The sequence below is a fragment of the Aquarana catesbeiana genome, linkage group LG04 (genome assembly GCF_042186555.1).
Source record: "Aquarana catesbeiana isolate 2022-GZ linkage group LG04, ASM4218655v1, whole genome shotgun sequence".
NCBI classification, from domain to species: domain Eukaryota; kingdom Metazoa; phylum Chordata; class Amphibia; order Anura; family Ranidae; genus Aquarana; species Aquarana catesbeiana.
In genome coordinates, this window is record NC_133327.1 from 274,242,432 (window position 1) to 274,269,427 (window position 26,996).

General features: G+C 42.8%; 1 protein-coding gene across 2 annotated transcripts in view; it reads right to left on the reverse strand.

Moving 5' to 3' along the window:
- Positions 1–26,996, reverse strand: part of ECE2 (endothelin converting enzyme 2) — a 135,409-nt gene that overhangs the window by 67,292 nt on the left and 41,121 nt on the right. For both annotated transcript variants that reach the window (XM_073626597.1, XM_073626596.1), the window contains exons 2-3: positions 15,657–15,743; positions 2,962–3,106 (exon numbers count right to left, since the gene is read on the reverse strand). In XM_073626597.1, the coding sequence (XP_073482698.1) occupies positions 2,962–3,106; positions 15,657–15,743 (232 nt within the window). The remainder of the gene's footprint in view (positions 1–2,961; positions 3,107–15,656; positions 15,744–26,996) is intronic.

Sequence of the window (26,996 nt, forward strand, 5' to 3'; positions counted from 1 at the left end):
GCACATCAGCCCCACCACTGTAACCCCCTGCTCATCTGCCCCACCACTGTAACCCCCTGCACATCTGCCCCACCACTGTAACCCCCTGCACATCTGCCCCACCACTGTCCCCCCTGCTCTTCTGTCCCACCACTGTCCCACCCTGCTCTTCTTCTGTCCCACCACTGTACCAACCTGCTCTTCTGTCCCACCACTGTAACCCCCTGCTCATCTGCCCCACCAATGTTCCCCCTTTCTCATCTGCCCCACCGCTATACCCCCCTGCACATGTGCTCCACTGCCGTGCCCCCATGCTCTTCTGAACCATCTTCTCATCTGTCCTAACACTGAACTTATCTGCTCATCTGCCCAACCACTGTAGCCCTCTTTCTCATCTGCCCCACCACTGTACCTCCTGCACATCTGTCCCACCACTGTACCCCCTGCTCTTCTGCCCCACAACTGTAACCCCCTGCTCATGTGTTCCACTGATGTACCCCTTTCTCCTCTGTACATTTGCCCCACCTCTGTACCCCCTGCTCCTCTGCCCCACCGCTGTAACCCCCTGCTCATCTGTCCCACCAATGTACCTCCTTTCTCCTCTGCCCCAACACTGAACCCCCTTCTCATCTTTCCCACCCCTGTAACCTCCTTCTCATCTGGCCAAACACTGAACCCCCCCTGCTCTTCTGTCCCACCACTGTAATCCCCTGCTCATCTGCCCCATCACTGTACCCCCCTGCTTTTCTGTCCCACCGCTGAACCCCCTTCTCATACCTCCTGCAATCTGCCCCACCATTGTACCCCCTTGCTCTGCTGTACCACCACTGTACCACCCTGCTCTTCTGTCCCATCACTCTACCACCCTGCTCTTCTGTCCCACCACCGTAACCCCCTGCTCATCTGCCCCACCAATGTACCCCCTTTCTCATCTGCCCCACCACTGTACCTCCCTGCACATCTGCTCCACCACCATACCCCCGTGCTCTTCTGTCTCACTGCTGAACCATCTTCTCATCTGTCCTAACGCTGAACTTACCTCCTTGCTCCTCTGCCCCAACACTGTACCCCACTGCTTTTCTGTCCCACCGCTGAACCCCCTTCTCATCCCTCCCACCATTGTACCTCCTGTACATCTGTCCCACCACTGTACCCCCTTGCTCTTCTGTCCCACCACTGTACCCCCTTGCTTTTCTGTCCCACCACTGTACCCCCTTGCTCTTCTGTCCCACCACTGTAACCCACTTTCTCATCTGACCCACCAATGTACCTCCTGTACATTTGTCTCCCCTCTGTACCCCCCTGCTCTTCTGTCTCACCTCTGTTCCCCCTGCTCTCCTGCCCCACCACTGTAACCCCCTGCTCATCTGTCCCGCCAGTACACCTCCTTTCACATCTGCCCCACTGCTCTACCCCCCTGCTTTTCTGTCCCATCACTGAACCCCCTTCTCATCTGCCCCAACACTAAACCCCCCTGCTCATTTGGCCCAACACTAAACCCCCTGCTCATCTGGCCCAACATTGAACCCCCCTGCTCACCTGGCGCAACACTGAACCCCCTGCTCATCTGGCCCAACACTATACCCCCCTGCTCTTCTGTCCAACTGCTGAACCCCCTTCTCATCTCTTCCACCACTGTACCTCCCTGCACATCTGCCCCACCCCTGTACCCTCCTGCTCATCTGTCCCACCTCTGAACCCACCCTGCTCATTTTCCCCACCGCTTTACCCTTCTGCTCATCTGCTCCATCGCTGTACCCTCTTCTCATCTATGATATGAGTGATATGCAGAGTGGTGAAAGGAAGCAGAGATGATTCACATCTACCTGTCCTGGCACACTCATCCTGCTGATCCAATTCTCGCATCCAGCCCATGTGCTTGTATGTGATGTCACATACAAGCATCTGGAATGGATGTGCAATGATGAGCTCCGGTCAGGAGCATTTTCTGAAAGCAGTGGGCCTGTGTGCGGGATCATAAGTTGAGCCCCCGCAGCTGAGAAAAAGTGCGCGGCTCTGTGACACAGGAAAAGTCGGGTGTGATTTTCATTGCGCTGAATACTGGCTGTGGCTTAAAGGGACACAGAGTGCAGAAGTTCAGTAGTAAGTGACGCAAAGGTTCAGGAATAATTTCAACAAAGTTCCCAGAAGCTTGACTGTAATTCCACAAACTGTCACCTGATTGTGGACAAGCCCATGTGAAAGGGGCCTAAATAAAATATCACTATAAAGGTTTACATACACTTTAAATCCTGACTCAAGCTAAAACATTTTTTTTATTCTGGACATAGAGTAAGGAGAGGTTAAAACCTCTTTTGAGTTTTAAATGGCGTCTCTACCTTCAGTGTAAAGACTCTCCAGTGGGGACACAACAAAAAATAGAAACCTGAAAGATATTCTAACCTTTCTTACAAAAATATTACTGCAATGTCACCATTAGGATAACTTCCTCTACTACCTGTTCTGACTTACACCTTTTAAATAGGCGGGAAAGTAGGGAAAATTTACCAATGAGTAACACAGACAGTACCTGCTGGAGATTGTAACCTTTCACCCTTTTCAAAATGTGAAACATTTGGACAACTCTTGGTGCGACTGAGTGAAGTGCAGCTTTTACAGGAATAGTTAGGACTGAAATACAACTGTACCTGCCTGTAACATTTGGTTATTTTTTTAATGGATTGAATTTATGATACATTTGATTTAAAAAAAATGTGATACAATTCTGGAGGATGCTCTGTGATTCTAATGAGAATAAGCATATTTTTGTAATCTGTCACATAATCCACCAACCACACTTAAAATTTAAAATGACTGAATATACCCTCCTCTTTTCATGGTGCAGGTGCACAGCAATAACAATTGCAAAGACGTACTTAGGTAAATTGGTCAATTTACTAAAAATGTGTACTTTACTTCTGCCTTTGAGCTTTTAGAATTGATAAAAGGACAACATTAAGGAATGGTATGAATCTGAAGCACCTGAGACTTGCTGAACTCCTAAAGCAATAAGGCATCCAAGGAGCAGCAATCCTAGAACAGCACTAAGGGCTCCTAGAAAAACTTCTGGCTGAGATCTACCACCAAGTGAGCCAAGGATATGTCCTCTTCCTTTCCGAAATCCAACCTATACAAAATAAACACATAATGAGAAAAGTAGGGTAAAGAAAGATAGCAGCTATAGCTGAACATGGAATGCTAATAGGTTTATTTAATGAGACAAAGTAACACAGAGCAACCTTAATTGTTGTGAGTGACTATACTTGATGAATGTTTATACCTGATTGTCTCTTGCGCTCTTTGGGTGGCCCTAATAATCTATAGGGTTGATGTATGAAAAGTTTGCTACAGGAAAAATTCCTAAACTGACAAAATGAAACATGGATTCTTTTTTTGAGGAGATGTCAGCAACAATCTGACCTATTGAAGCACACCTGTAAGTGTCTCATTGATAAGTATATGAGCACAACTCATACGAGAATCTGCTGACACCCTCAAAATCCTGTGACACAGTGAAATTGACAATTGTAAATAATATGCAACTTTATTCAGCTGTATCTGCACACTGAAAGTACGTGAAATGGTTGATGCAAATAGAGTAACAAGCTAAATAATTAAAATGGAATCTCAGTACTGACATTAGAACATCAACACATGGGATGTAGCAGTTCACTTCCTCCATCTGGCTATGGCTAACTATAATATACAGTGGGGACGGAAAGTATTCAGACCCCCTTAAATTTTTCACTCTTTGTTATATTGCAGCCATTTGCTAAAAATATTTTTTTTCCCTCATCAATGTACACACAGCACCCCATATTGACAGAGAAACACAGAATTGTTGACATTTTTGCAGATTTATTAAAAAAGAAAAACTGAAATATCACATGGTCCTAAGTATTCAGAACCTTTGCTGTGACACTAATATATTTAACTCAGGTGCTGTCTATTTCTTCTGATCATCCTTGAGATGGTTCTACACCTTCATTTGAGTCCAGCTGTGTTTGATTATACTGATTGGACTTGATTAGGAAAGCCACACACCTGTCTATATAAGACCTTACAGCTCGCAGTGCATGTCAGAGCAAATGAGAATCATGAGGTCAAAGGAACTGCCTGAAGAGCTCAGAGACAGAATTGTGGCAAGACACAGATCTGGCAAAGGTTACAAAAAAATTCTGCTGCACTTAAGGTTCCTAAGAGCACAGTGGCCTCCATAATCCTTAAATGGAAGACGTTTGGGATGACCAGAACCCTTTCTAGAGCTAGCCGTCCGGCCAAACTGAGCTATTGGGGGAGAAGAGCCTTGGTGAGAGAGGTAAAGAACAACCCAAAGATCACTGTGGCTGAGCTCCAAAGATGCAGTCGGGAGAAGGGAGAAAGTTGTAGAAAGTCAACCATCACTGCAGCCCTCCACCAGTCGGGGCTTTATGGCAGAGTGGCCCGATGGAAACCTCTCCTGCAAGACACATGAAAGGCCGCATGGAGTTTGCTAAAAAAAACACCTGAAGGACTCCAAGATGGTAAGAAATAAGATTCTTTGGTCTGATGAGACCAAGATAGAACTTTTTGGCCTTAACTCTAAGTGGTATGTGTGGAGAAAAACAGGCACTGCTCATCACCTGTCCAATACAGTCCCAACAGTGAATCATGGTGGTGGCAACATCATGCTGTGGGGGTGTTTTTCAGCTGCAGGGACAGGACGACTGGTTGCAATTGAGGGAAAGATGAATGCGGCCAAGTACAGGGATATCCTGGACGAAAACCTTCTCCAGAGTGCTCAGGACCTCAGACTGGGCCTAAGGTTTACCTTCCAACAAGACAATGACTCTAAACACACACAGATAAAATAACGAAGCAGTGGCTTCACAGCAACTCTGTGACTGTTCTTGAATGGCCCAGCCAGAGCCCAGACTTAAACCCAATTGAGCATCTCTGGAGAGACCTAAAAATGGCTGTCCACCAACGTTTACCATCCAACCTGACAGAACTGGAGAGGATCTGCAAGGAGAAATGGCAGAGGATCCCCAAATCCAGGTGTGAAAAACTTGTTGCATCTTTCCCAAAAAGACTCATGGCTGTATTAGATCAAAAGGGTGCTTCTACTAAATACTGAGCAAAGGGTCTGAATACTTAGGAGCATGTGATATTTCAGTTTTTCTTTTTTAATAAATCTGCAAAAATGTCAACAATTCTGTGTTTTTCTGTCAATATGGGATGCTGTGTGTACATTAATGAGGAAAAAATGAACTTAAATGATTTTAGCAAATGGCTGCAATATAACAAAGAGTGAAAAATTTAAGGGGGTCTGAATACTTTCCGTCCCCACTGTAAATCCTAAACTTGTCCATTGGTGAGCTCATGGGCCTGTCTTTGGCACTGATCACAATTGCACAGCAACAGATTTCTTTCCAAGACAACAAGATAGAAACAAATGTACTGTTAAGATAATACACACTGAAAAAGCAACAGATGTGCAGTCCCTTTAAGATGATCTCCCTTGTAGACCATTTACTTTATTCAGCAGACACTAATATTAAGCAATTACTGTATCTATATTTATCTTCTGCATTTAGATTACAGTTTTACCTTGACTATGCAATATAGTCTTTCACACTAGCTTCTGTTGAGATGAACAGATAGATGGAAGCAATGGCGTCCCTAGGGGGGGGGGGGCAGAGGGGGCCCTGACCCCCCCAACATTATGCTGTGCCCCACCATGTGCCCCCCCCCCCCCCCCCCAATTAAAAAAAAATTTTTTTTTTTTTACAAAAAATCAATGTCTAAGAGGGAGAGAGTCCCCAGTCAGCTCCTGCGGGTGATTCCTCCACCCTCCCTCTGCTTGCTGACACTGCATAATGCGAGCACTCGCACAACCACGGCAGCCCGATCTGCTCCTTCCCCTGCATCCTCATTGGTAGGGAGAAGAGCGAGTTGCAGGAAGGACTCCACCAGGACTCTCAGTTACTGAAAAAACAGACTGATTTCTCCCATCCTTAGGACAGGAGAACCAGCCTGTAAATTCCAAGAGAAGCCAGACCAGAGCAGTCAATAGCCGGGGCAGGACAGCAAGAGGAAGCTGGGGAACCCCACAGTGGCAGAACACCAGGGCCCAGGGGCAAGACAGCCTTTGCAACCCTGATAGTTCTCCCACTGCTTTGGATCCTTATATTTTCTTGGTATGCTGGTGACATATATATCTTGTTTCCTGCCACCCTGGGGGATCCCAATACAGTAGGAAGGGAGCTCAATGCAAAACATGTGAAAGGGCCGTTGTGGGGTCGTAGTAAAGGGCCCCAGTATATATTTATATATCTATATATCTATATAGATATATATATCTATATATATATATAATATATATCTATATATATATATATGCATTTTATAGTTGCCCCCCTACTTTTGTCCCTGTCCCCCCATGTGCCCCCCCTAAATATGAAAGCTGGAGACGCCACTGGATGGAAGACAAAGAAGTTAAGTGTTGCAGCAAAGTATGGCAATTCTTTAAGTCTGAGAGGCAGTCACTGTAGCACAGCACTTGCTTGTGAAGACCATATGGTGCTTAGACTCTAGCAGTCAGCTATCCCCAGTCTTCAGAAAAACAGATGGAATCTGCTCTACCTTCTCTGTGCAATGAACAAACAGGATTTTTACAGGAAGAATCCATCATTCTCCAGGCCAGCACACGTGTCTCTCTTTTCAGTAGATATCTCATAAACGTATTAGCCTTCTTGGTTCTTATCTTGGACTACAGAATGATTATGTTGTAGAGCAGTCTTTCTCAACCTCTTTACCCCAAAGGAACCCTTGAAATAATTTTCTAGTCTCGAGGAACCCTTACTAAAACCAATTAATTGGTGGTCAGTGAAAAAAAATGCTCCTTACATTTGTGGTTATATGGAATGAGGCAGCCCTTACAGTGGTGGTAAAAATGCAATCCCTACGGATGGCTTAAAAGATTGTTGGCTTCATGCAACTGGCTCTACCAGGTGGCACTGACCCCAGAACTATGCAGACACCTTAAGATAGGAGGTCAGTCAGCCACAGCTCAAGGAACCCCTAGCAACCTTTGGAGGAACCCTGGTTGAGAATGGCTATTGTAGAGATCTGAGAGTGGGAGTGGCTAAGAAGTTTAGCAAGAGACAATAGGGAAAGCTGACAACACTCAGTCCACAAAAAAAAACTGTGTGTTGTTATCCCAGAATAAGACTTAGAAACTGGGTGAATTTCTGAGAGTCTGAGAGATCAACACCTATTTTTCTATGCTTGTAAAACCTTTAAAGGGGGGGATTAATCATTAACATTAACAGCTCAACCATTAACAGCTTCCTATTAATTAATTCAATTTATATTGTCCTAGGACACCTCTCTTTTCATTACTGGTTGGACAGCATAATCTACCTTTATGTTCCTTTTCCCTTGTGCCACTATTGTGAGAAATCCTCTCGCTTTTTTGCTGCTTACTGAGTGTATGCCCAGTAGATGGGTTGAATGGTCTGATTCCTCCCAGGGTTAAATTATCTTCAACCAGGTTTTTTTCAGGTTAGTTCACCACTAATAATGGTTTGTGGCAACTGGTTCTTTCCATTTTTATTCACTCCCCCTCCCTTCTCTACTTCCTTCTTGCCTTCCTGCCTTCCCACCTCCCCCTTATTTTCCCTTTATTCTACTTTTTTTCCCTCCTTTTCATTCCTTCACTCTTTCCCCCTGCTTTCATCCCACCCCCCTTTCTTTCCCCTTTTTCCTTTCCTCTTCCTCCTTTCCCCTCATTACCCCTTTGTTTTCTACCCTGCCCTCCCCTTTTTTTCCTTTTCTCCCCCCAGGCCTTTCCTCCCTCCCTCCCTCCCTCCCTCCCTCCCTCCCTCCCTTTTCCTTCCCCTTCCTTTTCTCTTCCCCCTTTTTCTTCCCCTCTCCTTTTCCCTCTCCCCTCTCCCATTCCTTCCCCCTCTCCCCCTTCCCTCTTATCCTCAACTCTATTACCCCCCCTTTCCATCCTCCCCACCCTTCTTGGCCCTTCCCTTGTTCTCCTAGCCCATGGGACCTTAAATGAGGCAAGCATGGGGGCCAACGAAGTAGAGTAAAACATAATAACATGGTTTATTGTAACCTAAGTATTACATAACATATAAGCCAAGCTGTTATCATGATGACAAATTGGTTGAGTATGTACATGGGTTGTTGATAGAATTGTAGAGTATATAAGCATTAAAGAACTCAATGCATTTTGCGGGCCACTGCCCGCTTCTTCAGGAGTATATTATTATTATTATTATTCAGGATTTATATAGCGCCAACAGTTTACGCAGCGCTTTACAATATAAAAGGGAGACAATACAGTTATAATACAATACAATACAATTAAGAGGGCCCTGCTCAGAAGAGCTTACAATCTAATATATATATATCTTTATTTGCAATATTTCTAGAAAAACAAAAAATCAACTGAAAGCATCTGTCACATAAAATATCTTTCTGCAAATAGAGGTCCAAATGGAGCCCCATACTTACAGATCGACAAAGCCGAGGTTCCAAGAAGTGATCCCCCAGGGGGCGGCCACATAATGCATTCAGCCCGGGAGCTGAAGGGGTTCATTCTGCTTAATATGTTGACTCAGGAGGTGTGCTCCTAGAGTTTTTTTCATAGTCCAACATGAAAACACAGAATGAATTGTGTAGTGTTAATAATATATACTGTATATTTAAATTTATCTATCCACCCAAAACTGATATGTAGATTTTGGTGGCCACTGGTGAGCTGAATTATCCATTGGCTTCTTATTTCTTTCAGAAATTAAATTGGAAAGAGCTCTCTATTGGAATTCAAAGTCCCCTTCCATTTTGTGCTGTTTCCTGTTTCAATATTTTTATTAAAGGTTACAAAATACCATAACAATCGTGTAGCCATTTTTCAAGCACAGGTTAAAATCAAGGTCCGCTTCACAGGCAGGATAGATGACAGGCAGGCAAATGAAAAAGTCCTTGGCAACAAATAATAGAAAGTATTCGTAAGTCAATATACAAGTCAGAAATGTCACCGGGTTTGATTAAGCTAGGTACAAAATGCAAGCATTCTCAATCAGGTAGGTCCAAAACTTGTAGAGTAATATGCTCACCAAGGCACAACAAATGAATGTAACAGTGAGAGGCATCATCACAGAGGATGGCTTTTATCCATTGGAAGGCAAATAAAACATCATCATAAATAAGGAGGAAAGAGAAAAAAGAGAATAAGGTAGAGAAAAAGCCACAGCCCGTCCAAATGTCCTTTCCAGCCGCCACTGCGACAATCATTAAATAGATTGAAGATATCCATAGTTTCCAAACTTTCTTGAACCGTGAAGATGTATCTCACAAAATACTAACCATCTTTTCGTTAGTCATAAGCCATGTTAGTTTCCGCTTCATCACTACCAGTTATACTACTGGGCTCTTTTTTTTTTAATTTAAATTTTTTTATTGTGTGCACCAGACAGGGCAAAACAAATCCAGCAATGAAATATTGTCCAGTAAGAATAGGCTGTTACACAAACCAATAAGAAAGTAGCAACATCTATTAAGAACATAGTGAATAGGATGATGTCAACATAGCAATAGCTCCCCTACATTAGACTGAATTAAGATGCAACAGTGTAAAACACTAATATCGCCCCAAAGCAGGTGTACAGAAACGAATTTTCTAATATGACGAAGAAAACTTTACATCTTAGAAGTTGGAAGACAAGAAGGCAAGAGTAAGCAGTAGAAGAACCAGAGCAGGCACAATATAAACAGTTGGAAAATGAGAATGAAGACTTGGGTGAAGGGGAGAAAAAAAAACATGGGGGGGGTGTTGTTAAAGCAAAAATGATTAAGGACACATGCACAGTTACAGTTACTCCACCAAGGGGGCCACAAAGGTGTTATAATCTTGAGAGAACTGGAAATTGTGCCGGTAAAACCAGATTTTATTGAATTGTTCCTCTTTTCGTTTTAACGTGGCCGTCAATTGTTCCATCAGGTTAATTTCATTTATACTAGTAGAATCTTATAGGCAGTTGCGATTGCTATTTTGGCCTCCAAAAACATGAAATGGATCAAGGTCCGGGGGTGTCTAGGAACCCCTTCAATGGGCTCGTTAAGTAAAGTAAGTGGTGTTTTTAACAGTATTTATCATAGTCCTGGAGTATATCAGGCTGTGAACTCTTGTCCAAGAAAGCTTCACTTTATTACACAACCACCACATGTGGTACATCAAGCCCACCTGTCCACACCCACGGAAACAGAGAACCCGGGTGAAAAAATATATAGATTCACGCTAAACCTATAAATATAAAGTAAATGTGAGCCACAAACAGATAATCAAGACACACCAATCCTGGAGAGATCCAGAGTTCGGCGTGAATCAAACATAAATATACCAATGCCTGTACATAAGGTCTAAAACCATTATTCTCAAAAACATGAGTAAAACACCATAAATGAAATAAAATGTATATGTGACATATATAGGTGAAATATGATAATAATACTAAAAAAAATCCACCCGTGCAAAATTAAAATTAAATAAAGTCTGTCCACAAGTGGAATAAATCCTCAGAAACTGATATAAAGAAGACTGTGTTGAATCCACCACCGTTTAGTAGAGAATTACTTCTTACCAGAAACCCATGATTCCCCCCTTACAGAGGATCAAGGGAAGCCTGCAATAATGGTACAATTTCCAGGACACCCCAAGCAAAACCGCTGCTCTTCGGATCGCCTGTGGTAGTATTACAATCTCCAGAGTGCACCAAGCGGGACTACTCTTCAAACCATCTCATTGTATTCAAGCCCATGAGTGGGTTGTGCGTGGCATGTAAAAACATAAATGCTTCAATAGTGTAAAACCTTTAAATTTATTAAAACAGATAAACAAAGTATTGCACTTACAATGTATTAGCAGTAAAAGTGCCTGAAGTCTGGTGCGCCGGCCTGCACACACTCAGACAAACCCGACCATCTGGGTACACAAACAGCAAGTACGAGGTGACGTTAGCGCGTCGCTCCGCCTGGGTATATTTTTGATAGACACTCTCTTGATAACCATTAGCCGCCCTCAGTCTGAAGCTCCATGCAAGATTTCGCCTCATGTGGTAAGGATGATCATGAGAAAGGTGAGGGATCAACCCGACTACACGGAGTAGCTTGTGAATGATCTCGAGGCATTTGGGACCACAGTTACCAAACAAACCATTACACCGCCATCGATTGAAGTCCTGCAGTGCCCGCAAGGTCCCCCTTCTCAAGAAGGCACATGTACAGGCCTGCCTGAAGTTTGTCAATGAACATCTAAATGATTCAGAGAAGGATTGAAAGGAAGTGCTGTGGTCAGATGAGACCAAAATTGAGCTCTTTGGCATTAACTCAACTCGCCATGTTTGGAAGAAGAAAAATGCTGACTATGACCCTAAGAACACAATACCTAAAGTCAAGCACAGAGGTAGAAACATTATGCTTTGGGGCTGTTTCTCTGCTAAAGGTACAGGCCGACTTTGCCACATTGAGGGGCCAATGGACGGGGCCATGTATTGTAAAATCTTGGACCTTCTTCCCTCAGCCAGTACACTAAAGATGGGTCGTGGATGGGTCTTTCAGCATGACAATGAACCAAAACATACCGCCAAGACAACAAAGGAGTGGCTAAGGAAGAAGCACATTAAGGTCATGGAGTGGCCTAGCCAGTCTTCAGACCTTAATCCTATAGGAAATTTATGGAGGGAGCAGAAACTTCAAGTTGTGAAGCGACAGCCAAGAAACCTTAAAAATTTAGAGAAGATCTTTAAAGAAGAGTGGACCAAATCCAACCTAAGATGTGTTCAAACCTTGTAACCAACTATAAGAAACATCTTACCTCTGTGCTTGCCAACAAGGGTTTCTCCGCCAAGTACTTAGTCATGTTTTGCTTGGGGATCAAATACTTATTTTACTCACTGAACTGCAAATCAGTTTATAACATTTGTATCATGTGTTTTTTCTGATTGATATTCCGTCTCTATCCTTTAAAATACACCTATGATAAAAATTCTAGATTCTTAATTTCTTTGTAAGTGGGCAAACTTACAAAATCTGCAGGGGATCAAATAATTATTTGCCCCACTGTACATCTCCCCCTAGGTAGGGTTTCCCAATACAGGCTTCAGGAGGGATTGTGTTTTTATAACAATGATAGTCGTATTACTCGTATTGATTCACCCTCTCCATTTGTTACGTTTACCATTATCATCGAAAGTGAACGAAAATCACAAATTTTGGCTTGTCCTTAGAACAGTAATAGAGGGAAAATCTTCCACAGGGGACACTAGTTCTGGTGACCATGGTGAGAATGAGGGATTGCTCCTCACTTCCTGTTGTGGCTATGGGACAGGAAGTGAAGGTAAATTTCCCCAATGGGACACATGGCAAAAAAATTGACATGGGTTATAACCCTCCTTTCCTCTATCCAAAATGAACAAAAAAGTTTTACCTTTAGCTCTTCTTCAATTGTTGCAATATATTTCTCTTACTGTTTAACCATTGCATTATAATTCTCACCATTTATTCATTACGGTATATTTCTTCTTTGTTACCCTTGTTTCAATATACTTATTGCTATTACTTAACTTAAATATGCTATATTATTTTTTTTTATTTGTTCCTTTTTTTTCCCAATCAAAGTGCAGTTACCCTTTCAGCTATGGATTTTCTAAGTGTTATTGACATTTTTTCAACTCTGAGTTTCTCAAAACAGTGAAGTACAAATTCGAAAATACTATTTTTTTTCCCCTAAATGCCATTAGTATGTATAAGATACCGGCTAAACTATCATAATGTATTATAATGTATTCTGCTGAAACTAGTATGCTGGAACTCATTGTTACATGAGTAGTGGTTAATTATTCTAATGCCGCATACACACGAGCGGACTTTACGGCAGACTTTGCCCGGTTGACTTTTCGACGGACTTTATGACGGACTTTCTGAATGAACGGACTTGCCTACACACAATCCACCAAAGTCTGTCGAATTCGTAAGTGATGACGTACGACCGGACTAAAACAAGGAAGTTCATAGCCAGTAGCCAATAGCTGCCCTAGCATGGCTTTTTGTCCGTCGAACTAGCATACAGACGAGCTGACTTTTCGACCGGACTCGAGTTCGACGGATTGATTTAAAACATGTTTCAAATCTAAGTCCGTCCAACTTTTGAGAAAACAAAGTCCGCTGGAGCCCACACACGATCGAATTGTCCGACGAAATCCCGTCCGCCGGGCAAAGTCTGCCGTAAAGTCCGCTCGTGTGTACGCGGCATTACTCTGAATGGTCTAGGGTTATCAGTGGTGTACCCTAAGGTTCAGTGCTGGGACCCTTACTCTTTGATATCTTTATAAATGATATTGGGTCTTGGATCAAAAGTAACATTTCTGTCTTTGCAGATGACACCAAGCTATGCAGTGGAATAACGTCCTTACAGGATATCTCCAATTTACAAGCTGACCTCAATGCTCTGTCTAATTGGGCGTCTATGTGGCAGATGAGGTTTAATGTTGAGAAATGTAAAGTTATGCACTTGGGGGCTAAGAATATGCATGCATCATACATACTAGGGGGAGTACAACTGGGGGAATTCATAGTGGAGAAGGATCTGGGGGTTTTGGTAGATCATAAGCTCAATAATAGCATGCAATGCCAAGCTGCGGTTTCCAAAGCGAGCAAAGTCCTTTCTTGTATTAAGAGAGGTATGGACTCCAGAGAGAGAGATATCATTTTGCCCCTGTTCAAATCATTAGTAAGACCTCACCTGGAATATGCAGTTCAGTTTTGGGGACCAGTTCTCAAAAAGGATATCGGGGAACTGGAGAAAGTACAGAGAAGGGCAACCAAACTGATAAGAGGCATGGAGGAGCTCAGCTATGAGGAAAGATTAGAGGAACTGAATTTATTCATTCTTGAGAAGAGGAGAATAAGGGGGGATATGATTAACATGTTCAAATACCGTATTTATTGGCGTATAAAATACGCACTTTTTTCCCCTTAAAATCAGGGGGAAATCGTGGGTGCGTGTTATACGCTGATCCCCAGCGATCCCCCCCCCCGATCCCCCCCGATCCCCCCCGCTGATTATGCGGAGCGAGCGCCGGCCGCCGCCATACATACATAGCCGAGTGTACTCGGCTAGGCTCGGCTAGCTCCGCTCACAGTCACGCCCGGTCCCGCCCTATGATGGACATAACACAGGGACTGGGCGTGACTGTGAGCGGAGCTAGCCGAACCTAGCCGAGTACACTCGGCTATGAATGTATATGGGCAGCGCTCGGCTCCGCTCACAGTCACGCCCAGTCCCACCATTGGACCTGTGTTATGTTCATCATAGGGCGGGACTATGAGAGGAGCTGAGAAGAGCCGAGGACCGGCTCTGTGTATCTCGGCGCCGGCGGCGCCATTTTCAAACTGCAGTGACACTGACAAGTCACTGCAGTTTAACTGCAGCCTGGGCAAGGCTGCAAATGTCACTGACAAGGCTGCAAATGGACACTTGCAAGGCTGCAGATGGACACTGATAAGGCTGCAAATGACACTGGCAAGGCTGCAAGGCTGCAAATGACACTGACAAGAATGCAGATGGACGCTGTGCAAGGCTGCAGATGGACACTGATAAGGCTGCATTGATGGACATTTAAATGTAAGTTTTTTTCCTTAAAAAGTTTTTTTCCTAAAATTCCCTCCTAAACTTGGGGTGCGTGTTATACGCTGGCGCGTGTTATACGCCGATCAATACGGCATATAAGGGGTCCATATAGTGAACTTGGTGTTGAGCTATTCACTTTACAGTCAACACAGAGGACAAGGGGGCACTCTTTACGCCTAGAGGAAAAGAGATTTCATCTCAAAATACCAAAAGGTTTCTTCACAGTAAGAGCTGTGAAAATGTGGAATAGACCCCCGCAAGAGGTGGTTCTGGCCAGCTCAGTAGATTGGTTTAAGAAAGGCCTGGATTCATTCCTAAATGTACATAATATAACTGGGTACTAACATTTATAGGTAAAGTTGATCCAGGGAAAATCCGATTGCCTCTTGGGGGATCAGGAAGGAATTTTTTCCCCTGCTGTAGCAAATTGGAGCATGCTCTGCTGGGGTTTTTTGCCTTCCTCTGGATCAACTGTGGGTATAGAATTGGGTATATTGGATTGTACGATGTATATATATATTTTTTTTTTAATGGTTGAACTGGATAGACTTGTGTCTTTTTTCAGCCTGACTAACTATGTAACTATGTAACTATCACGCACTAACATTACCTCTGTCACCATGGAACAGGGACTCGTTCCTTGCACTTGTAGTCCACTGTTTACTTCATCCAGCTCCATAAATGAAAGTCTGTACTTTCATATAGACCTAGGGCTTGAGGAAGAGCCTGCAGGAGCTTGTGTATTGCACCCATGATTCACTGATCGGAGTTCTAATACTTTGCAGGCTCCAATGCAGAAAAATAATTAAATGCACTTTTTTTTATTTGTGCGATACTGGTGCATTTATTTATTTATTTATTTTTCACAAAAGGTGGAATGTACCTTTAATATCCACTGTCTCTTGGATAAATCTTTAGGCTCTTTTATGTTTTCTTTTGCTGATTTATAGTTAAAAGCCAACAGCAAGATGGTAACACAAAACATTCTTACCTCTACAGTATCAGGAGATGACGCAGTCTCCCCAGTAGGGTCCTGGACTTCCTCATCATGAAATGTTGCACGTTTATAGTCAGACATCTGAGAACAAAAGAAACCAAATCAAAATCATCAGTATACTGGCAAATGAGTATAAAGTGTATAAAGGCCACTTTGATTAGCACTGTTCTGAGTGAATGTGAAGATTTTTCAATGCTGGTGTCTGCTAGAAGAGGAATCATAAACAGCAGCTCTTACAAAAAGCTTTGACTTTTCAAAAAAGAGCTTCTATATGCAATCTATTACTATAGTGTCAGTCTGCACCAAAGGTATACATCAAAGATTTTATCTGTGGGTTCATCCAACAAAACAAAATAAGTATCCTGACAGAACTGGGATGGAGTAGGTGAACATCTTGGTAGAAAACCCTCTCTCTGTAGCTCAGGATATTGAATTGTATTTTTTTAAATATTCCATATAAAAAAATGGAGGTCATTTATAGTCTGGTTCAAGCCCAAGTAATAGAATTATATCACGCTTAGTCCTGCTTCATACCTGTCCATTCTGTTGCAGCACATTACTGCATGTACACTAACATGAGGTCTCCATGCAGTACACGTGTATTTTTTTAAGTGGGGCTATTGATTTTGATTGAACTGCATGGCAGCCGACTTTTTTTTTCTTGAGCCCACATTGTGGTACGCAAAGAAAAACACCAAAGTGAACCAAAAAAAGTATGCAAACACACAAAAAAGTCCACTAGGGTAGAGGGTAGGACCCTTCCCTGACCTTCTGCAGGACTCCTGACAGGGGCAAGGCACACTCTGGTTCACCTAGCCAAAAGGCCTGGCGGACACCTCTTTCCACAATTCTGCAAGGGGGAATAGGGGAGGGGAGGTAGACTATGACTACATTATATTGTCAAAAGTATTGAGACACCTGCCTTTACACGCACATGAACTTTAATGGCATCCCAGTCTTAGAAGAATGGTCAAACATTCCCATAGACACACTCCTAAACCTTGTGGACAGTCTTCCCAGAAGAGTGGAAGCTGAGTTGAATCTGATATAGCTGCAAAGGGTGGGCCATCTCAATATTGAACAGTGGCAGCCATCCATTAGGGGCGCACAGCCGCCGTCCCCCCATCCATGCATCCCGACCCCCTAATCTACATGCAGAGCGCTGGACGCATGACTTCCAATGGGTTTTTTTAAGCATGTGATTGGCTGAAAGGAGAAGCGATCCTATTGGCCTAGGGGGAGGAGGGAGGAGGATGGAGGAGATGCACGGCCAGAGGAGACGCACAGCCAGAGGAGATGCATGGCCGGAGGAGACGCAGGGGAAGCCCGACCGACCCATCAGCCACCACTGTCTCCAGGGATGGTTCAACCATAGCGGCTCAGCCACATCCAGCACTCCCCACCTCAGACAGGGAAGGGAGGAGGAGGGACAATCGGATTGTCATCCCGGCCACGAGGGGGAGGGGTTTTGCTGGTGTTCCTGGTGTTCTCCACCTTCATGTCTGTCTTCTGCCAAGGGGGGGGCATTGGTTTTCGCCCCCCCCCCCCCAATTATTGGGCACCAGCCGCCACTGATATTGATCCCTAGGGATTAAGACTGGGGTGGCATTAAAGTTCATGTGTATGTAAAGGCAGGTGTCCCAATACTTTTGGCAATATAGTGTATGTTTCATGTTACACCGTACATATAGATGAAACATGAAATGTCAGAAAGATGGACTTAGCTTTTAAATATATTATTATACCATGGACAAAAACTTGTAAACATGTGTAATCAGATTATGATTTGTCTTGCAATTGAAAAAAAGGGTGTAGCTCTTTTCTATGTAATTGACCATAAGACTTAACTTGATTATTTGTTCTCTGTACTAAATGAATGTTTCTTGCTTTTAATTTCCTAAGATCGATTTTGTTGTGCAGCTGATCACGTTCCCTTTAGGGCATCCAGCACAAATTCTAAAGAAATCTAACAGTTGAGCAAGCCATGATGTAAACAGAACCCTCTAAATTGGCTAAGCTAACAATAACTTTTGTATACCAAGCTGAACAGAGGTCATACTACACAGCTTTACTTATTTCTCCTGTGTTGTGTTGTACAATAACCATCATATAGGTAGCGTCCATAAACGAGCATACACTTCAAGGTGTCAAGGACATAGTCTAACCTATTTGGGCTAATGGATCAGACGGCAAAATATTAGAAAAATTATATCTAGATTCAAGTGGTTCAAACATTATTAGAATTTACAGTTAGGTCACCATATTGTCAGATTTGTAAACATTTACTTCCTGGGTTACCTAGAAAACAATCTAGAATAGTCCCTCATCTGTTATGCCGCGTACACACGGTCGGACTTTTCAGCTACAAAAGTCCGACAGCCCGTCCGACAGACTTTTGACAGACTTTCGACGGACTTTTGGCTGACTTTCAACAGACTTTCTAACGATCGGACTTGCCTACACACGATCACACAAAAGTCCAACGGATTCGTACGTGATGACGCACACCGGACTAAAATAAGGAAATTGATAGCCAGTAGCCAATAGCTGCCCTAGCGTCGGTTTTTGTCCGTCGGACTAGCATACAGACGAGTGGATTTCTGGGTCCGGCGGAGTTACGACGTAAAGATTTGAAGCAAGTTCCTAATCTAAAGTCCGTCAGATTTGCGGCTGGAAAAGTCAGCTGAAAGTCCGGGGAAGCCCACACACGATCGGATTGTCCGTCGGCGTCTGTCAGACTTTTGTAGCCGAAAAGTCCGACCGTGTGTACGCGGCATTAGTTCCTCTATTAAACTGATTTTCATTTACTCTTTCACAAGATGACAAGGAAATAGACCTTCAGAATTATTCCACTAAGACATTCCATTAAGCAGAAAGATTGGATGTTTACATATTATGGTGACAATTAAATATTTTACATCCTGACAGCATTTACATTTCTAAACATTTATTAATCATTTGGAGAGCAGACATTTGTCAACTTTCGTCAAAGATGATTCTCCTGTTGGCTTTTCAGAGCCAGAAGATGTTGAATGCCCTTTCTTAGAAGAAATGCCACATCAGTTCTTCAAAAATGAGACGTTAAGCAGACGTTTTAGGAAGATAGTCACCGTGTTTCCATTGAATAAACACACATCTTCCTTCTTTTACTCTTCTAAAAGCAATAAACTGCAAATGCCTGTCACAGCCTGAACTATCTGAGATATTTAGAATATAAAACCTATATAGTGGAAATTCCACAGCTATATTATATATATATATATATATATATATATATATATATATATATATATATATATATAAAACAAACAAAGTCAACATGAGACCTGGAGGACTTTAAATTGTGAAATATAATCAAATATTTGATTTAGCACATTTCTAGACAGTTCTCAATAAAGGTACTGTACATCAGGTTATTGGAAGGGCATTACTAAGTTCTATATAAAAAAAAAAAAAAAAAAAGCTGTTATGCCACGTACACACGAGCGGACTTTACGGCAGACTTTGTCTGGCGGACTTTTCCATGGACTTTCCGAATGAATGGACTTGCCTACACACGATCAACCAAAGTCCGACGGATTTGTACGTGATGACGTACGACCGGACTAAAACAAGGAAGTTCATAGCCAGTAGCCAATAGCTGCCCTAGCGTCGTTTTTTGTCCGTCGGACTAGCATACAGACGAGCGGACTTTTTGACCGGACTCGAGTCTGTTGGACAGATTTGAAACATGTTTCAAATCCAAGTCCGTCAAACTTTTGAGAAAAAAAGTCCGCTGGAGCCCACACACGATCGAATTGTCCGACGGACTCAGGTTCACCGGACCAAGTATGCCGTAAAGTCTGATCGTGTGTACGCGGCATAAGACACCGACTTTGGCCATTATAGCACTCAAGACCCCCGATCATAAGCAAACTTATGCCTAAAAATTACCCCAAATTGACTAAACATTGTGAACAGGCTGGTGGGTGGATCAAGCCACAGGTGTTTATTGTGCAGCATTATAACTTTGGGCACTGTGTGGACCGGTCACCTAACATACTAGTCAGTTCAAGTGTACAAAGGTGTATTTGCTTTGTAAAAATAAATCACCTCTGATAAAAAGTGTAAAATGTCCCTCGCGCTACTGGGAGTAATGAGTGAATGTATCCAACCCCAACAAATAATGAAATATGCAAACAAAATGTAAGAATAGATCTGCAGCAACACCTAGTGGTATTCACAATACACAAAAATCAATAATACATATAAAGTGATCTCCTGCGAGGGGGCGTGGCCTGACAGGCGATAGAGTAAGAAGCAGATAGCAGGAGCTCCTCTTGCCGAAATCCTGTATTCCAGCCTTACTGCGGACCGAGATATATAAAAGCTATTTACAGACACAGCTTCTACCCGGGATCGGGCGCCGCTATGTCACCACCGAAAAAAGCGACAGCGACGGCGGACAAGCTTGCTAAATACCGGCATGACGGTGAGGACGGACAGGCAAAAGATGGCGCCGCCACATGTACAGGAGAAGACCGCCAGAACGCTGATACAACCAGAGTACTGGATGCAATAGCAGCGCTGCAGACCACTCTCACAACTAAGATTGATGAGTTTAAGATTGATATCTCACACCTGAGACAAGATCTGTCTAAAGTGAAAGACAGAGTCACTGAAACTGAAGCCTGCATAAGCACTGTGGAGGACATCTTAAACCCACTGCAGCACACTACTGAGGACATGAAGCGACAGATCCAACAGCTCCATTCTCATCAGGACGACATGGAGAACAGGATTCACAGATGCAACCTCAGATTTTTTGGCCTGCCTGAAAAGGCTGAGGGTAAAGATCCAGCTGAATATCTGGAAAATCTTCTCATTACTACATATGCCCGGGAGGCTTTTTCAGTGATGTTTGCGGTGGAGAGGGCACATCGTATACCAGCTAAACCCCCACCTACAGGAGAACCTCCCCGCACTCTCATTGCCAAGTTTCTAAATTTTAAGGACCGGGATAAGATTATGCGACTCACAAGAGAAAGAGGGAACATACAGATAGAAAATGGCCACGTGGCAGTCTATCCAGATTTCTCAAGTGAGGTACAGCGGAAGAGATCACAATTCCAGGATGTCAAGCGTCGCCTACAGGTACTGCACCTAAAATATGCCATGCTCTTTCCAGCCAGGCTTAGAGTGGAAGAAGATGATCAAGTGCAATTTTTTGAGACCCCAGCAGCGGCGATGACATGGCTGGACCGCCGAGACAGACCGACTTAGGTGGTGTATCGGAACACAGCCACTGTAAGTGCACTTAACCAATCCCCTTATTACATAGGAACCCAGTTTGAATTTTGACCTCCACACAAGTTTAGCATACTTTATGTTCTTGCACCCAGATGTTGGAGGAAAAATCAAAAGACCCGCAACAGCCGAGACATATTAAAGTACATGAGTTGTGTAGCCTCTCACGGCTGGAGAAATGCTTATAATATATCCTATGCTGGGTTTGAGAAGGGGAACGAGAATGTTTGGGGGCGGTTTATTTTTACCTGCCCCATTGCCCCATTTTCTTCACTCACTTTTCCCCTTTTGTTCTCTCCTTGTATTTTTTTCTATGAACGCTCTATATATTTTATTTTTTTTCTTTACCCCCGATCGCGGATATCCGTGAGCTATTCAAACATGGGGATTGAGATACCAGTAAGCAGAAGTTAACTCTCATATGCGCAAGAGGACACAATAGTTTCCCTATCTTGCTCTACTACACTCTGTTCAGTGAACAATCGTCCCCATAGGAACAAGGTTAATAGTTGTAATGTATCAAACAATGGTAATAAGTCATGCACCTCCAGCTAGGTTTTTATGCTGGAGGATGATAATATTGATAACCTGTTTAGGGTATTGGATGCTCTTACCATGTTGGGGAGGTGTGGAGCTGGAAGGGAGGGATGTTGCCTGTATACAGGGCCTGAGTTCTGAACCAAAAAATGTATATACAAATGTTAGGTTTGTCTACCAGATACAGACATGCATACGTATAAGTATTATATGTGCAATGAGCGGTATGATACCAAAATGTAGGTGTACAATGTTTTTAGTTATCTTGGCCCTGGTGATCTGCTTCATAAATTCCCACCAAAGGATAAGATGACTACGATTAAATTCCTGACCTGGAATGCGAGGGGACTGAGAGATAAAATCAAACGCACTGCGGCCCTTACATATATAAAATCACAGAAAGCAAATGTGATCATCCTAACTGAAACCCATATTACTGGCCACTTAAGAGCCGCACTAAAGAGACCGTGGATTGGGTGGGCATATCATAGTACACACACCAATTTTTCTAGAGGAGTCACCTTACTGGTAACTAAAAACACTCCATTTGAACTAATATCCATGGAATCGGATCACCAGGGCAGGTATATATTCTTACATGCTACTATGGGGGGACTGCCTGTGTTAATGATAGCGTGTTACATTCCCCCCCTACAGCTCGGAAGTGGTCAGGGCAGGCTTATCTTATATGGCCCAGCATCCAACGGTCCCTGCTGTATGGATGGGGGATTTCAATATGACAATGAACCCATACCTGGATCGCCCTGCACAGTCTGGGAATGTGGCTAATGCAAATAGACAGACTAGAATAAGTCGACTCATGACGGAATTTGCGCTAATTGATGTATGGAGGTATAGGAATCCCACTACAAGGGCATATACATGCCATTCTACTAGCTATGCAACCATGTCTAGGATAGATCATGTACTGGTCTCTAAAACATTACTTCCTAGGATTACAGGAGCAGGATTCGCACCCAGGGCACTGTCAGACCACTCTCCAAGTTGTATACAGATGTCTTTGCTTACTACGGCTCCTTTATATGTATGGAGACTTAATCCATTTTGGTTATCAGTTTTGACGGATCACAGCTCTATAGAAAGAGAGCTAAAGTTCTTTTTCTCAGTAGATCAAAGTCTCATGTCATTTAACATGCAATGGGACGATTTTAAAATGCATGCAAAAAGAGTATTAGATAATAGAATCACAAGACTTAAAGCGTCCTCTAAAATGATATTACGTTTGACGGAAGACACGCTGCGGGATTTGGAAGAGACGTATAATGCTCATCCTTCTCCTGACAACCTTAACAAAGTTAAAATGCAAGAACGGGTAGTGTCACAATTACAGATGGAAAAAGCCAAACAGCGCTTGTTTTTCTGTAAAGCAAGAATATACGAGCATGGAGAAAGAGCAGGGAAAATGCTGGCATATCTAGCTCACCTAGAGGATAAACCACCAATAGTAGTATCACTGCGTGAAACAGATGGCACGATTGTCACTGACCCTGCACTAGTGGCCTCAAAGTTCTTGAGATTCTACGGAGAACTCTATAGTTCCAAATGTAACTACACTCCCCAAGAGATTAGATCATATTTACACACGATACAATTTCCTCGTCTAAATTTAGAACAAATTCAAGCACTAGAGGCCCCCATAACTGTGCAAGATATAGATATAGCAATTTCCCAATTGGCAAAATCCAAAGACCCGGGATTAGATGGGTTACCTTTGGAGTTTTATACCACGTACTCAGAAATACTTACGCCAAAGCTAAAGACTCTTTTCCGGTCAATTTTTGAAACGGGAGTGCTTCCCCCATCAATGCGAGAGTCCCAAATTATAGTCCTCCCCAAGCCTGGCAAAGACCCTCACTATCCAGAATCCTACCGCCCCATTTCCCTATTGCCAGTAGATATTAAAATATTAGCTAAGATCCTATCCTCTAGACTAAATTTAGTTATCCTATCTTTGATTCACCCAGATCAAACCGGGTTCATGCCGGGGAAGAACACGGCAATGAATATCCGGAGGCTATTCATGAACCTACAGGCCCAGCATGATAACGCAGGAACTAGAGTGGTAGTGGCACTTGACACAGCTAAAGCGTTCGATTCTGTCAAATGGGCTTATCTGTGGGAATGCCTGAGTTGTTATGGGTTTGGCCCCAACTTTATAAAATGGGTACGGCTTTTGTACCAGACAACAACAGCGAGGGTGTATGTAAACAGGTGGTTATCCGATCAAATTTCCCTGGCGAGGGGCACGAGGCAGGGCTGCCCCCTATCACCCTTGTTATATGCCCTTGTAGCTGAACCCCTGGCAATGGTGATTAGAGCAAGCCGGAAGTAGTGCGCCTTAGGTGCAGAGATTACTGGGAAAAGATAGGTCTCTATGCAGACGACACAATTCTTTACCTGGCGGATCAGGGTCCCTCGCTACAAGCAGCACTGGAAATTATAGAGAAAATGGGGAAATATTCAGGCCTGAGAATTAATTTGGAGAAATCACAAATTCTCCCCATAGATCACTTTCCCCCTACAGTAGTTGTACCAGAGCTTTCTTTACAAATAGTAACGGAAATTAAATATCTGGGAATTAAAATTACCAGAGACCTCAGAGACTATGTAGCCCTAAATATAGAACCCTTATTCTTGGTGCTTAAATCCAAAATACAAATATGGTCAAGATTACCTTTGGGAGTGATGGGTAGAATCAACTTAATAAAAATGATTCTGTTGCCCAAAATTTTATATATGATATGGCATGCTCCCTTGTATATCCCACTTAAAATATTTAAACAAATGGAGGCCATCTTGAACTCCTTTGTATGGGGTCCAGGGAGACATAAGATAGCATGGCATATTCTTAAAAATCCCATTCTTGAGGGAGGATGTTCCCTTCCGGATATTCAAGATTACTATGTGGCCTCACAACTGTCACACATATACTAGTTTAATACTACTGAAGCTCAGAGATATAGATCTTTAGTATGCGATGACCTGGGAAATTTATTGCTTAACCCTATTCAGGCAATCTTTAGAAAGGGAAAATGTCAACATAATAAAGCACATTTCAACGCGGGCATGTTGAAACACCATCAAAAAATTTGGGACATAGCAACTAAGAAACAAAATCAATCCAGCTTACATTCGCACACCCCACTATGGCTAAATGACCACTTACCTGAACTGAAAACAGTCCCTGATCCCCATATCTGGGCAGCGTATGGTGTCCTGTATCTGTCGCATGTCTGCACTGCAGAAGGGCCTTTAAGCTTCCAGTCACTCAAAGAAAGATTTTCGCTCCCAAACCAGCTACTGTTTAGATACTTACAACTCAGACATGCGCTTAGAGCACAGATGGCCTCAACGGACATCACTCTTGACACCCCTCCAGTTGTCGGTATTATACTAGGAGTAGACCCAACCAAACTTATATCTAATCTGTATTATGCCCTTAGACTGTATAAATCTCATAAAGTATCCCAAATAGCTAAAGAAAAATGGGAGCAAGACATAGGCCCAATTGATAACACAGACTGGGTAGAAATCTTGGAGGGAGTCAAGATGGCATCCCCTAAACTATCAGGTTAACACAACTAAATATTTTGCACCGCACATATATTACACCAATGAAATTGGCGAAGTTTCAACAAAATAGAAGTCCCATGTGCAATATGTGTTTATTGGCTCCGGGTTCTTTTTACCATTTAATATGGAGCTGCCCGAAAATCCAATCCTACTGGTTACAGGTAATACAGTTTCTACACGACATTATGGGCACATCTGTGGGTCTTGACCCAAAATTATGTCTCCTAGGTTTACTACCTGATGCTGATGTGGATAAATACTTAGCTATATTTACATCTGAAGCATTATTCCTAGCAAGGAAAGTAATAGCTAAAGTCTGGAAGCAGACAGGGCTCCCAACATTACAGAACTGGAAAAAGGATATAAATGATACCCTCCCTTATAGGAAAATGATGTATACTCACAAATTCTCTAATATATGGGATCGTTGGCTGGAGGATGGTGAAACTTGCACTATATGAGCTGTAGCTGGAAATTGTGACTAATTGTGCAGTCTATATTGTTTCAATATAAACATTAGATGCACATCTGTACAAAGATATGATGTCAGACATGAATATTAACGTTTGTATATCTCATGATGGAATGTATATGTATGCCTCAACTGGATCCAAATGCATTGTATATGTATAACTGGTATGAACCTTAATAAACTGATTTTTTGGTTTAAAAAAAAAGTGATCTCCTGCAAATATATAAAGTGCAATGATAAGCAGTGATCAAAATGCAATCTTCATAACAAGTCAAAATTGTTAAGTGCAATGGGTAGTAGCTTCACGAAAGAGCATAAAAAGTCATAAAAAAGAATGTGCAAAACCCTAATAACAGGTGTCCAGTTCTGGTGTGGAGATTGAGGTGTCTGTGATTGAACATGTGATCCGCTTCCATACAATGCCAATGTACAGCTGAATCTGGGAGGTGGAAGGAAGCTCTGCAATCTCACGTTGTTCACGGTCTCTTATAACTTGGAGAACTGCTGTGAAGGATCTTACGGGAGAACATTGGGACGGCTTTGTGGAGGACCCCTATAGTTGGAGAAGCTACCCTTGGCCCTATCACTAGTGTATGAAAGCTGAAAAAGGACGTAATAGGATGAAGTGGAGAGTCTCATTTATTCTTTGATGCCACTTACTTTAATATAAGAGGTGAGAGTTCTGTGAGACTGATGTTATAGGAAGCTATCTATGGAGTCATTTATGGACATTTATGGTAGCTGATTTTTTCATGCAGCATTACATCACCTGTGTTCATCTCTCCATTTCCCCTGAACTATTTATTCTCCCTGGAAGTTTTGAACACATTGATTTTTTTTTTGGAGAACTGTTTTATACACTCATTTACCGTTTTTCACTATATTGCAGTATTTTGCACTGAACTGGACACCTGTTATTAGGGTTTTGCACATTCTTTTTTATGACTTTTTATGCTCTTTCGTGAAGTTACTACCCATTGCACTTAACGATTTTCACTTGTTATGAAGATTGCACTTTGATCACGGCTTATCATTGCACTTTATATATTTGCGTGAAATCACCTCTAATGTTGGGTGTCCTACGTGTGTGGATGTTACTGCATTATGTAAATGTATTTGTTTTCTTTTTAGAATGAGGTCCCCCGAGATGACTTGACTGAAAAAAGGGTGCCTTGACTAAAAGAGGGTTTAGAAACACTGTACTAGACCCTCCTGTTATTTATGATTGTTTTTTCTGGCATGTATCGTTGTTTTCATTGTAGGTAGGATGGCTTGCTGTCATTTATCTTTCTTAGCCATCTGAGCCGTCACTGGTAATGTTTCTGTTACTAAGCCCAGGTTCACACTTAGCTGCGGGAACAAAGCTGTGCAAGTTCAGCTGAACTCGCATGATTTCACTCCAGCATTTCAGTCCTGATATCGGTTTCTGCACAGATGTCAATGCA